This window comes from Brachycentrus maculatus, unplaced genomic scaffold (genome assembly GCF_059751285.1).
Source record: "Brachycentrus maculatus isolate JH-2025_06_01 unplaced genomic scaffold, ASM5975128v1 h1tg000050l, whole genome shotgun sequence".
Lineage (NCBI taxonomy): Eukaryota > Metazoa > Arthropoda > Insecta > Trichoptera > Brachycentridae > Brachycentrus > Brachycentrus maculatus.
The window spans coordinates 1854437-1869398 of record NW_028280804.1 but is presented as its reverse complement, the minus strand read 5'-3'; the positions used below and the strand labels follow the sequence as shown (position 1 = coordinate 1869398).

Sequence of the window (14962 nt, the reverse complement as noted above, 5' to 3'; positions counted from 1 at the left end):
ATGCGTAGACCCTTATTGAGAGCGTGTTTGGCATTTTTCTTTTTATTTCATTTTGAGCTTTCCGTGATTTTAAATGAATACTGGGAATTCTACCTTTCACAATTTTTACGATAAATTTTTAAAATCGAGATTGTTTTCTATTTATTCAAAGCCTTTCATGATTATGAATTATACAAGGGCAAGCAAAAAATATATAGATTTTAGTTAATCTATGGTTTTCGACTTGCCTTTGCCATCGTTGCTTTTTTTCCATCCCACAGAATTTTTTGGGAAACGGGAAATCTAGTTTTATTTGGAACTCTATTGGAAAGCAGATTAAAGTAAGCATTTACTTCGTTTTCTCAAAAATTTACTTGGCTTTTTCATTCACCAAGCGAGATGTTACTTCTGTTCATTATAAGTATTACATAATCTTATGTTATCATGACATTTCCAGATAACCCATCATGTCTGATGCTCCGGCTGGTCGTCCCATGAAATACCCATATACTTTCTCTGCCAAAATAGCTCAGTTTCCTTATAAGTTCCATATCCAAAACAACTGGATTTATAAGTACTATCTTATCGGGATGGTCGTCAGTTACCCAGCTATAATGTACATCCACAGCCTAGGTATCTATGAATCTTCATTGCAATTAACATATACCTTTAAGGTGGAGACTGACCGGAGCATTTCGTCGTAACATCGCTCGCGGCGAGTATAAGCGAGTATCTGAAACTGGATGGAGCGCTCGGCTCGGTGTACTGACTGCCTGAATGCTCACATCGTAACATGTTACGTTACGACGAAATGCTCCGGTCAGTCTTCGCCCTTAAAGAGATCTTGGTACATTGGATTGGACAAATGGTACTGTCACTTTTAGATTTTAGCGGATTTGTGGCGTAGCTTAGAAGCCATAATAAAAACTTGGACGTTTTTAACAAGTGACACAAGCATGCGCTAACAGGAGCGAATTTGTAAATTCCATGATGGCAGCTATCTTTGTCCCGTCCAATAATGGTAGAAACAAGATTTTACCGTGTGTGGCAGTGAAAAGGATGAAAGGCCACAGTGGGAATGATTGATGAGATATCTTTTTCATACAAATGTTCTATGAAGATTTCTATTATATACTTTTTTTAAAGCTAAATCATTACTTCGTGTAGACTTTGGTGTGATACATACATAAGGAAGTCTAATAATAATTTTAATAATCATAGAGGCATTTTTGTAAAGCACTTCTACAAAGGGACTTAAGCTAGCTATTTTTATTTTTGCAAGAAGCTATTATTTTAATACTAATTTATTTAATATTTTGAAAACATAATCCTTGGGAAATAGATCATTTTTCATCAATTCCTATTTAATTTGTAAGTCAACTGACTGCCAATTCCTTTTTTTCAACAATGTATATTCATTCCCATATAAACATCTGTTGTGCGGGGATCATCAAACGTGAACTGTTTTATGGAAATACATTATGTATAATATATGGGTTGGCATAGTTTTTTATACCAATTGTGTGTATGGAATTTGAGCACATGTTCACATCTTAGCTATATAAAAGGCAAAATACATTGAAGTATATTCTTTAGATATTCTATATTCAATAAAGAATATTGAAAGATGATCTTTTATAAATACAAGTTTGTTAAGTTTGCCAAAACGTTTTACGATAGGTATTTGTATGGTGGTATAAGGAAAGAATGCAAAGCTGAGATAAGCATTCTCAATAAAATTAAGAAAGGTGCGTTGAGATGGTTTGGGCATGTGGATCGTATGAGTGAAGAAAGTACAGTAAAACAAGTTTATGAGGCGAATGAGGTTGGTAATAAAAGCAGAAAAAGAGCGAGGAAAATTTGACATGATCAAGTATTTATTTCAAATACATGAAGGTCAGGTCAGGAGTTGAGATAATTGGAGGATATGTATGAGATGCATGTATGTGGAAGGGGCGAAGACTTAGCATAGACATTGATATTCCTATCATGGTTAGTTAGTTATATGTATTAACAGAAATCAAAATGTAAAACTGAAATTAATTTCTTATTCCAGCAAACTCCCCCGGAAACATTAGGACCCATGAACAAGCCAAGTTGAAGGAGTTAGCTGAGCAACATGGCCATTAAATATTTCAAAAGCTTGTTAATTCTCCTAGAAGCAGTATAAATCAGTACATGTTGTATTTAATTTCTATAAATATATTGTGTTATTAATCTGTGAAAATTTGGTTTCATTTATGCATTATCTACTTACACATCAAGGCTGGGGGAACAGAATCAACCCGGTATTATAATTTATGATTTTTAAAAGGTTTGTTTTTGTTGTTTTCCCGGCTTAAATGTGTTAAGTTACCTGATGAATGAGTTCCGTCAATTTCTAAGTGGAAAATTTTATAAAGCTATCTTCACTTTCTAGAGTTTGCATATAGCGTTGAAAGAAAATTTTCCTTTTTTTACTAATCATAATTTTAAACTTGATTTTCTCGGAATGACAATGAAAAACAAAAGGTTTATAGGAATACAAGAAACACAAAATGAAGTTGGTTGTATGTTTTTATTGATAAGCAGACTTATTTATGAAAAAAAACTAAAAACACATTATTTGTACTCAAAATACTACATAATCTATTGATCACGTGGTTACATAAGAGAGATGGTCACAGCGCTCATAATACTTGGTAGGGGCATATTAACTTAAATAATCACAATACCATACATCATACGTGAATGATATTTTCAACCTTGTTTAAGAATAGAGAGACATTTTCACGAGAGAAACAAATTACACAATAATTTATTAAAACTAATAAGTTTGAATTTAAAGAGTTATCAGTTCCTGCAAATCATAATGCTGAAGGATTATAACAAGATTATACATTCCAAAGTGAATTATTCCAAGTAAACAAAATTTCAGTACCGTAGCACTCTGAAAATGGTCAAAATGTCAGGATGAGGAAGTAATACAAAAATGAACACAATTTTTTTATATTAATTAATTTATATTTAGTCCTTCCACATAAACATCATGTATAGACTAGGCAGAGAGCATCTAGTCTAAGCTTAACTCGACGTTAACTCTTACAAGGCGTCGGATCTTCCAAAGTAGTTATGGTAGTCATATTTACGGTATATTAAAATTATGCACCATTCCGTTATTGATTACATAAATTGCAATTGTAAGAGGTATATATTTTTTATAATTAAAAAAATATTTGCGGTCTTAGCTGTATTTGGAATAAATTCACATTGGAAGTAAGAGTCAGGAAGCTAACGTACAACTTTGTAAAATATTTTTACAACAGTAGCATTTATAATCAACTCACGATACAAAAACAAAGTAAAAGTTTAATTTATGGATATTGAGCGCCATCACTAAAAAAGAACATATCACTTTATCCAGTCTCATCACAGCGTAAATTAACCAGGAATATGTATAAAAATACTTAATTCACCCGGGGTTCTAAATAATTACAATCTAAATAGAAAATATTACGCAAATGAGATTACTATGGATACTACTCGTGAAGCATAAAACTGGGGATCAGACGATGCAATTTTTTTTATCATTATCATCGAATTAAAGTATGTATAAAAAAAAACATTTACTATAGCTAAATGACAAAAGTATTCAATTCGGTACAATTAATGGAATTCAGAATTTACATGCAATAAAAGTGATGTGTTTTCTAACCTTAAAAGTAGTATTATCAATTACTGCTACTTACACCGAAATACTTAAATATTCATACACTGGTTTATAAAGAAAATCACTTGTTCATTCCATAAATATGTATATAGTAAATATAGGTTGATGTTATCCAAATTAAAATTTACTAAAAACAATGAAGCCAGTATAAATAATTATAAATAATTAAATTAAGACACCCGCCTTTTTACATGAAAAGTTATAATATTTAAAACTACTTTCTTTAGATTAAACTTTACACAATAAAAGCTCATTAATTCAAAAAAATAAAATTAACATTTAAAGGATGATAAAAAGTAATTTTTTATCATTAAAAAAAACTTAATTTTGATTAAAACACAATGATCAATTTTAAAAATATGAAAATTATCTTTTAAAATGAGAAAAATATTCTGGTCACCTGCCAACAATTTTCTTGCCAAGATTTCGCACAGAATCTTATTTTGAATTTCGGGCAAAACATTGTTTTGAATTACCGAAAGCTTTGTATGAAAATAGGAATTTACGGACCAGAAATTTGTAATATTTTTTTAATAATGGCAAAATTCGAATTAAAGAGCTTTCACTATATGTATTTTCACTCAATTTAATGTACGATTCTTCTTCTTTGAGGAATCCTCTAGCGGTACATCATCACTGGGAAGTCCTGGTATATTTAATTCTTTGCACCGTTTATCGAAGAATTTGTGCAATCTCACTCCAGCCCTAAAAGCAAAATGAGAGAATAACTACATAAGCAGACTGTCAAAACATAATGTTGTAGGACACAAAACAATAGTGTAGTAACAATTTATGCCGTATTCTTAAAGTCTGCTTAGTTTTTAAGCTAATACAAGTCTCTCGCCAAACAAATCCTTCTAATATCTTGAAGATTCTTCATATAACTATCATTTTCCATATCAAATTATGATTTATTGAATATTGGTCAGGAATTGAAAAAAAGGTAAATAAATACATATTAATAAATGATCACACTATTACCAAATGAATGATAATATTTTTTTTTCATAACATACTGCATCTTGCCCTAATATTTTGGCACAATCTATAAAAGTGTTAGGTAAATGCCCGTGTACATGAGAAGCAACTGTCAAATGCCTATTTTCTACTACATGACCTGTTCATGGAAGCATTCACATGGAGAAGTGCATATTGGGATGATACATGCATATCATTACAGACCATAGACAATGTGTCATAACGGTACTCTTACAAATTGACTGAAAAATCTATTGAACTAAACAAATTCAGCAATATGGCGAAGCTATCAACTGGAATAGCATCGCTATATTTAAAAAAAAATAGTCTGTTTTAGTTTTAAGCAGACAATGGGGTGCAGAGAGACAGTAATTTACTAGGAAAAATTATGACTAAAATGGATGAGGCCATGATGTGAGGGGTGACAAATAAACTTTCAACAGTTCTGTAGAATACGACTGTAATATATCGTTCCGAACATTTTTAATTTGTTGCCGACGGATGTGAAGAGGTCAAAATAAAATATGGAACAAAGGCAAAATAAAGGAATGTATAAATGACAAGAGTTAATTTTATAAATATTGTAAAATGTTTATATTCTTAATTTTTCTCTCTTTTTTTGTGTGTATATTAGGTTAAAATTGTTAAAAACAATAAAAATGTATTAAAAAAGAACTCCACCGACAAGACACACAAGGTGGCTTGGTGGGTCTCTGCAAAAAAAAGTGTTCTAAATATGTAAAAATGTTGATTTAAATAAATAAAAAATAAATATATTTTTGGTAAATAGTGTGGGTAAAGTGAACCAGAAGGTATATTATAAACATAATTAAATATATAATACATAAAAGTGATAGACAAGGTAATAGTTACTTGGCAACAGCATCATCTTCGTGATTGTACGTGAAGCAGTTATTGAACACCAGTGAGCAGTCGGTCATGAACTGCGAATCACTGGAGTACTTTTTGCGGTCCAGTTTAGATTTTACTGTCCCGAAGTCCATCGGCTCCGTGATGACTTCAAAATAATCCGGGACCTTTAAAATTACAGCAAATTAAAAATGGCGCCTTTTACAGTATATAATGACAAAACCAAGAGGAAGAATGATGATCATATTTACTTCTTCCACGGTGACGGGGGCATTGAAAGGCCAACTGTCCTTGTGTTTCATCACGTCGGTGAGAAGTTCTTCCAGAATGGCTTGGTGAATAGCTTCAGACCGGCGGGACTTTCTTGATAAACCTGAAAACAAAGCATTTTATAATCCAAAGTCTGTTTGCTTTTGTACAGTAAAAATTTGTTTACTCGAACAATGACAGTTTAAATTTTGCCATAATGTGAAAAATATTACAAAATGTAAGCGCTCACAATAATGTTATCATGGAAAACATTTGAAAAACAAAATCTGAAAAAAATGTTTCGCCAAAAACAAAATAATTTTAATATTGTATTGGCATATATATAATAAACTGCAAGTTTTGTAAAAAAAAACCTCAAATTTAAATATGATTTATTCGAACCATTCTAGTTAAAGGTTTGACACATTTTTTATGATTTGAAATTCATGATTCTGAAGCAACAAAGTACATATTTAAATTTTATTTTTATTTTGACTTATTTTAGATGAATTGCTTTACCCAATAGATGGCATTTAGTTATAAATATAAATTTACTTTACAACTACTTATATATCTGCGATAATGCGGGACTGGTTCTTAAAAGTCGGATATTATTTTGGCAAATTTTGACATTTTTCTTCTTCAGCAGCGAGACCTGTTGTTAATTATAAATATGCACACCTTTTCTAATGTTGGTCCCTTCAACTATGAACATCATTTTCAATAAATCGATTAGCCAATAGAAAGCCTCTCACCGATAAGTAAACGCGAGACGTTAGGTGCGGACGCCCTTCTCGGCGTTGGAGATTCCTCCGCTCGCTTGCTGGAGCGCTTGCTGTGAGATGTTCCATTGGTCATACCATTGGTGAGATGAGCGGGCTCCTTGGAGACTCTCTTCTTGTGAGATTTGTTGGACACGGGTTCATCGCCGCTGTCGGCATCTGAAGTTGAAGAGTAAACATTATCTTTATTTCTTTACTTTTTCTCCTTTACCTAAAAAGGGCAAATTTAAAAGTACTTTTTTCTTTATAAAAATACTATTTTTCACTATTGTAATAATAAAAAAAACATTATTTAGACATAGGGTAAACAAGAGTATTGTTGGCACCTCTTCGGTTATGACTGCTGATTTCTTTTGTGAATATTAATTAGATGCATATTGAAGTTTAGTGCATCTTATTTTAATACCATAAACATACTGAATAGCAATGATGATTTAATCTAAATGTTTCTGTTGACACATGATTTTATTCAAAGTACACATTTTTTGTGGTTTTCTTGCGTAATATATATTTTTATTATTGACTAAACGTATTACAATTCTCAGCTTTACACTCATCAGTGTTGAAAATGGGTTGTCTAGTCAAATAAGAATGATTAATTCTAGAATGCCAACAGTTAATAATAATAAAAAATTACGTTATGTAAACCACAAAAAATAAATTGCACCTACATGATATGAGGAATTTGGTTGTACATAAATATTCACTGAGCCAATCTGCTTATAGTGCCAATAATTGGGGCGTTTACCCTACATCTATGTTAAAGAAATTAATATTTTCTAAATTAATAAAAGACACAAGAAATAGTAAAAACTCTAAACACTGCTTAATACATTACGAAGTACAGAGTTGTAAACCCTTATTTAGTTATCCAATACAGAATAGTCGCAATGATATCAATCAAATTAAAATATCTATGTTATCTTAATAATAAATTTATTCAATTGTTTAATAAAACTTATAACGATGGGTTTAATTAATTTAACCTATCCGTTTGTGAATTTCCACAAAGAAAACTGCCCACAGGACATCAATAATCCATCTCTCCGCACCGATAAAGCCATACTTCTAGGCAGGATAGAATAATGACAATAATAATATAAGACAGAAAACCATAAGTATTTTCTGTTTCCAATTTCTTTAAGTTCTTTTTCAAAGTTTTGTGCAAAATCATCATTACATTATTAAAATTAAAAAGTAACATTAGATTTTCTGTAACAGTAAACTATCTAATGAATATTCAATACTTTACATGCAAATATATATTTTTTTGCATTACATATATATAAATAAATGAAATAACTATTTTAAAACAATTCAGATTATTCATCGGATCATGCTTTTTAAAAACATAAAACCAGCAACATGAACACAAGAATGAATAAAATAAAAAAATATTGCAATCGATACATTTTGCAAATAAAAGCATGCTACAATATTTTTTTAAAAATATACATAAACATCACATGAGGAAAAAAATGACATTCACTAATGCTGGCTAACGTAAAATAGTAAAGAAAGCACATCAATATTATGTGAATGGTTTTGGGACCAACCGCTTTCATCGTGATATTTTCTATTGAGCATCTTAGTGTAGTGATGAATATTATTTAGGGCGTCCGCGGCACATCGCCTTACCACGTAGTCTGTAGGCACTATATTCAAACAATCATTTTCATATTCTCAATATTATTAATATTTAAAGCATTAAATAAATTATATTTATAGTCCATTATTTGATTCAACGTCGGTTAAGCAAGATTCCTTAATATCCAATTCAAACCCCGCCCGCTCTTTTCATCCTACGAGTATATAAGCTGGTTCATCAATATGTTTAATCGTAGTGCATGTTTAACCTCGGCTCGTAACGCATGGTTGTGCTGAAACCTTAAGTGCATGTTGGTCTTCGGGTCGACCAAAAATCGCATCTGTTAAACATTTTGTGTAGTTTTAAGTGTGTAAATAGTGCTATGGTAGTGAAGGGTAGTATTGTTTGCTGTGGTAGTGATTGTCCTGACGAAGAGACGGCTACATCTCGAAACCGGTAGACATAAAAATCTCGGTGAGTGGTTATATACTGATATTATTAACATTTTTGTAAAAAAATAAATAGTAATCATTTTCAATTCAAAATGTAAAGTTCTACGTCAAAACAATACGATAGTATGACAAGTTTATAACATTATTATTAGATTAAAACCAATATTTTTAGCTTTTCCACTTTTTTATTTGACCAGCGACCGGGTTTCGTCGTTACCGACATCATCAGACTGGTCTGATGATGTCGGTAACGACGAAACCCGGTCGCTGGTCAAATAAAAAAGTGGAAAAGCTAAAAATATTGGTTTTAATCTAATAATAAATTAAAAATTCAATTCCATCACGAAGTGTCAGTGGATAATATAAATCTATTTTAAGTTTATAACAAATTGGCGGTTGTGATGACGCTACACGACAACATCAAATATTTTAAACTATATCACTTGATGAGATGGTCATGGCGGTAGCGATATGCAAGCATTTATATGGGATGTATAGAGGGATGTATCGTCCACCTATACAGTGTAGTGATTAGTACATTTGGCTACCGTACTGGGGTACCGGGTTCGATTCCCAGGGGGGAGGGGTCAAAATAAATGTGTTGTTTCACTCTAATATTGATTTATGTATTATTACCGGTATCTGCAGAACTGATCATTTTGCCTTCATATAATAAACGATTGAATAAATGTTTTGTCAATTTGTTGCAGTGCCCTATGCACCATGAGGGTCAGTAGAGTGTGGAATAGAGGTACATATTCTTATTGTGAATTTATTATGAAAAATATTGAAAACATATTTAATTACAGTAGGTCAATTCAAACTTAATAGGTTGTTAAGATATTCTGAATATGTATATGTACAACTTCATAGAATCGAGGCAATATCGATGTTGAATAATGGGCAGAACGGTAAATGTTACATAGTTTGAATACTTAAGCCAACCGATGCTAGGTTGTAAGCCCTGCGAATGCCCAGACCTCCATATTCCTTTCCTATAACAATATGTTTCTGAGATTTTAAAATTTCATGAAAATAAAATGATAAATTTGGATATTTTTTATAGCACCATTTTCGTAAAATAGGGCATTTACAGCGAATAAATTGGGGAAAAGAAGATAGTGGAAATGATTTAGCAAACAAATGCGTTTTTAGTTTTTTTCTAAATATCATCAATCTGTGATCATTCTGTCTCTTGCTTGTACAACTGGAAGTGAAACATTCCAAGAAATGAAAAAATGTGTCCATATAATCAGAATGGAACAACACACGCTAATCTGAAAAGTACAATTATATCCCTACACATTTGATAATATTTATTATATGGTAGAAGATATAAATTTTGTTACAAAAAAAGATTTCCAAAAAAAAACATTTGTTGTATTTTTTTGTTGTTTTAAATTTAAAAAGAGAAATATTTGTGTTTTTATTATTTACACAAATATTTCAACTTCATACTATTTCTGTGAGCCTAAGCGGCTCATTATTAGAAATAGGTATCAAATAGGTATTTCACAGGTCCGCCTCCATAGTGTAATGGTCAGCACGCTCAGCTACCGTTCTGGAGGTCCCTTGTTCGATTCCCAGGGGGGGGGGTCAAATAAATATAAGTGTTTTATTCATTCTCATATTTATTCAATATTACCCTGGACTGGTACCTGAAGCGGAGGGCTGATCACCTTTCCTTCATGTGCTAACGATCAAGATAACATTGTGTTTATATGACACAGTACCCTATGCATCATTGGGGTGCGGATAAAGGTTTGAAATTTTACAGGTACAATTAAAATTTTGGCCGATGTGTTAATGATTTCATTAATTGATGTAAAATTGAATACATACTTATAACAGGGGCAGATCGACGGGGCTTTTTCGAGGTTCCGTTTATTTGTTCAACCGGTGAAGATTCTTTAGACTGACGTTTCCTTTTCGATTTTACAGCCACAGATTCTTCGCTGCTTTCTGAATCTGTATAAAAAATATGTTTATTAACTGCAGAACAGTGTAAGATTATAGCAAGATAGAAAATGTACAGAAAATCAGTGAATAGCAAAATAAAATGTATGAAATTATTTTCACTCAAATTATTTACAAATAATCACATAATTTTTAAAATATAACATATTTTGTGGGTGGAATGTGCTGTGCATTTTAAAAATTAATGACAATATTACGCTGATGGGCAGAAAACCAAATGCATTTGAAAAAAAAATTCAATAAATAAATGTTTTAAGTATGCAAAAATCTAACTTTGGACCCCATCCACACCATGTGGAGGTCCTGGGTTCGATTCCCATGGGGGGGTCAAAATAAATATAAGTGATTTTCACTCTTATATTAATTCATCGCTTTATTTATAAGAAACCAACCTTATTTATATGAAATAAACACATTTTTTTAATAAGTGTCAATTCTCTGTGATTTCATCACATGCAAAATGGTCTGTCTTGAATGGTGCATTTTGTTTTTCGTTTTTTGTTTTTTTTTTATACTGAATAATCTATCATAAAATATGTTTTAATTTCATTGTGAAATATTAGTATATGGATATTGTAATGTTATTTATAAGAGTGATGACTAAATCATATTGGAAATTACAGATGACAATTTTAATTATCAGGAGACCATAACCATTGAAGCAAGCGGGTAAATGAGAAATGAGAAATGAAAATAAACGAGCTAGTACAATGTACTATCAAGCAATGAAGGAAATCATGCAAAAGAATCGTGTTATTAACGTAAAATGACAATGCCACAATTTGTGTTATAAATCATAACAAAAAATAGTCGGATGTGGAAAGATTATCGGTGAGAAGCAACGAAGGTATGGGAAGACCAAAAGATGCCGGGGTAATGAAATACTTGTTAATTTTTTTAATTTTTGTTTTCAACAAACCACTCTGGTGTCGAGAGGAATTCTTTAGCATCTTAGAATAATGGTTGATGTTGGTCATTGCATCAGCTGCACAACGGCGTACGCCTCGATCCATTTCTAGAGGGAAATGTATAAATGAAATAATTCATGTCACATTCATTTTTAAAACTACACATGAACGCTCTTAAACAATAAAATGTAACATTTTCACTTAATTTTAATATTTCGGAGAATATTCTGCACATCAAAAAGATCAGATCTTATTTGTGATGTAGGAATTGATTATTGTATGAATAGATGAAATGTATGACTTTAGATTTCCCGAAATTTTCAAATACTTGGTTGTTGGTGGAGTAAATTCACTCCAGGTTTTCTGGGGGGTGTTGTATTTGAAAAAATGGGCAATCGATTATATGGGATTATTTTTTCACCATTCATCCGGGAATGTACTGTGTGAATAATAAAAGAACATTTTTTGGTAATATTACATATAACTATGGTTTTTACGCTCATGCACTTATGGATGCTTTAATGCAAATTATAAACAAGTGATACAATGGAAAAAGGGAATTTGGGAGCATATCAAAAATTCTTACACAAAAAAAAATATCTTCATTTATATTTTTATATATTACGTTTAATACATATTTTTTATATCAGCTACACATTGTCACAAATTAATTTGAACTAGAGAATATTGGTATGCATAGAATCCTGGCATATGAAAGATTTTGGGGGCTAAAAATGTTGAGTCCCCCCAAGAAAAAATAATTTTTGTTGGATGAATGAAGATATTTACCATTTTTAATTAGGAAAACTAATTTATGGTAAATATGTAAAAATAGACATACATAAATACAGAATAAAAAAAATGTTTGAATTAACTATTGTACAATTTATTTTTATATTAAAAAGAGAAATATCTGCGTTTTTATTATTTACAAAATTACTTAATATTCACACTATGTATTTCTGTGAGCCTATGTGGCTCATTATTAAAAATAGGTATCAAATTGAGGAAGAGTGGGTTTGAACCCAGAAACTCTGACTCAAGAGTCTGCGACACTAACCACGGGATCACAACGCGACACTATTTCATTACCCGTTTTTGTTGTTTTACAAAAAGTAAGAATTACATTCCAAATCTTGCCATGGATGAGTTGGTGTGCAGAAAATTACTGTTTTTATTCTTCTTCAAATATGCTAACTATAAATAATTTTTGTTTGTTTCTTAAACTTAAAATTAATGAGCTTTTACCGCAATGAGAAGTTCTGGTTGTAAAGGTAAAGTGCTCTATTATTTCACATTATTGTCCGCCTCCGTGGTGTAATGGTCAGCGTGTATAGCTACAGTGCTGGAGGTCCCGGGTTCGATTCCCAGGGGGGGTGAAAATAAATATTAGTGATTTTACACTGTAATATTTATTTAATATTACCCTGAACTGGTTCCTGAAGCGCAAGAGTGATCACCTTGACTTCATGTAAGCAATGATCAACACTGCGTCAATTCGATGCAGTGCCCTATGCACCATTGGGTGCAGATAAGGGTTATAAGTAAGTAAGTAATTTCACGTAGGAAATTTTCTAAGGGGGTGAAACTTATCCTAGTTATGCCGATGCCACTGCAACCTGACAAGTTGTTGCAAGACGCACATGCATAGGTAGCCCATCTAGCCGGCGACTCGGGAAGGCACTCGGAGTGCCAGCCGTCGGAGCACTAGATTGCAGGAGGTGCACCCTGATGAGTAGGGCGTAGCGCTTACCTCTGGTGTTCTTGTGTTTGGGCTTGTTGCAGGAAGGACAAGTGAAAGCAGCCCGCCTGGCCGGCGGCTTGGGGAGGCACTCCGAGTGCCAGCCGTCGGAGCACGCGGTGCACTGGATCAGCACGCCTCCCGACCCGCAGGAGGTGCACAGAGCCATGCTGACGCTGCCGTCCCAACTGGAAAACAAATCACACGATCATTTAGTTTGAAATCATTTCAATTTACAGCTTTTATAATATAAATTTGGATAACTTATATAGTTTATTGTAACTGCAGACAGTTGGTAGAATTCCATATTGAATTGTTGGGTAATATATCCTAATATATCAATAATATAGTAATATATCATCTTCTTAGGACATTATCAAACACAGAGTGTTTGATAATGTCCTAAGAAGACCAAACGCATCACGTATTTACATATACATAAATAAATGTAGAATTCAATCCAAAAAACCGTGTTTTATTTTGGATATATTACCCAACAACTTGTAAACTGCCAGTTTTGTAAAATATTTCCTCAAGGACGCTTCACTGTGAATGAATTGGGGAAAAAAAAGATAGTGGAAATGATTTAGCAAACAAATGTATTTTTAATTTTTTCTTAAGATCATAATATATAACATATAAATTATCTGTTTATTTATCTGATTATTTGTCCGCCTCCGTAGTATAATGGTTAGTACGTTTAATACTGAATTTGGAGGGCCCGGGTTCAATTCCCAGAGGGGAGGGGTGAAAATAAATATTATAAATTTTCACTATAATATTTATTCAATATTACCCTCGACTAGTACTTGAAGCCCAGGGGTGATCACCTTACATTCACGTAAGTAATGATCAAGATCACACTGTGTCAATACAATGCAGTCCAAAGGGTTAGAAGAAGAAGCCTATTTACCTGTTGCTGTCATCCAGTTCATTGGAAGAATCCTCTTCCTTAAACACTTTTCGGTTTCTTTTTTGTGGAGTTTTTTCTTTGGGTTTGCACTGATCGCAGTACCAGTCACCTTCCGGTACTTTCTGAAATAGCCAAAATCAATTTCATGGTTACAATCACTCTCGTGTAATGGAAATGCTAGTAGGCTGCCTTTTCTAAATTTTGTAGGGCTTGCCATATTGACTGGTTAGATGCCTTGAGCGTGAATAAATATGATGATATTACAGTTCATTTATATTATTGACTACATATATAGATATTTACTTAAAAGCTTTGCATGATAGTCTACATGTCTAAATATAGAGAAAAAATATATTTCTATTAGGTTTTGTACATTTATTTTAGATTTTTTAAAATGAGAACCCAAGATCGTCCATACTAATACCATATGACACACAAATGCTTAAATTGTAATATCACACATCCCTCTTAACTAATATTGGCAATATTCTTTCCCCAATTGGCTGAAAACATATATCGCTCACTCCTTTCAAGAACGTCATATATAAAAAATCGGCAATTTTCAGTTGTGCATGTTTTCGGAATGCCCAGAAAATGTACTATATCCCAGCAAAAGAGGAATATTTTTAACTTAATATTTACCCGCTACAGGGTAGAAAGTATTGTTTTTGCATTTTGAAGAAAAGGTATTGTTTAATTATTTTTTTAAAAATACTAAATATTTTTTAAATGGAGAAAACACCTTCAGGTTTTACCTAAAAAGATTTGTTGCACAGTAAAAACTTCAATAAGTGGCTTGATATTTATTTTTAAAAC

General features: G+C 32.0%; 2 protein-coding genes across 5 annotated transcripts in view; one reads left to right on the top strand and one right to left on the bottom strand.

Moving 5' to 3' along the window:
- Positions 1–225: 225 nt before the first annotated feature.
- roh (reduction of Rh1) lies at positions 226–2206 on the top strand. The gene is made up of 3 exons (XM_088277944.1): positions 226–320; positions 437–612; positions 2036–2206. Exons 2-3 carry the CDS (start codon positions 447–449, stop codon positions 2107–2109), a joined length of 240 nt encoding a protein of 79 aa, XP_088134070.1. The 5' UTR covers positions 226–320; positions 437–446; the 3' UTR covers positions 2110–2206.
- Positions 2207–2517: 311 nt separating this feature from the next.
- Acf (ATP-dependent chromatin assembly factor large subunit) overlaps positions 2518–14962 on the bottom strand; it is a 32525-nt gene continuing 20080 nt past the window's right edge. Inside the window, exons 17-25 of one of the 4 annotated variants that reach the window (XM_088277868.1) lie at positions 14147–14268; positions 13246–13421; positions 11504–11599; positions 10450–10575; positions 8124–8222; positions 6541–6726; positions 5788–5909; positions 5540–5703; positions 3537–4393 (exon numbers count right to left, since the gene is read on the bottom strand). In XM_088277868.1, the coding sequence (XP_088133994.1) occupies positions 4270–4393; positions 5540–5703; positions 5788–5909; positions 6541–6726; positions 8124–8222; positions 10450–10575; positions 11504–11599; positions 13246–13421; positions 14147–14268 (1215 nt within the window). In that variant the 3' untranslated portion in view covers positions 3537–4269. Of the gene's footprint in view, positions 4394–5539; positions 5704–5787; positions 5910–6540; positions 6727–8123; positions 8223–10449; positions 10576–11503; positions 11600–13245; positions 13422–14146; positions 14269–14962 lie in introns of all 4 variants that reach the window. The other 3 variants (XM_088277870.1, XM_088277869.1, XM_088277871.1) reach the window with 3 other exon arrangements.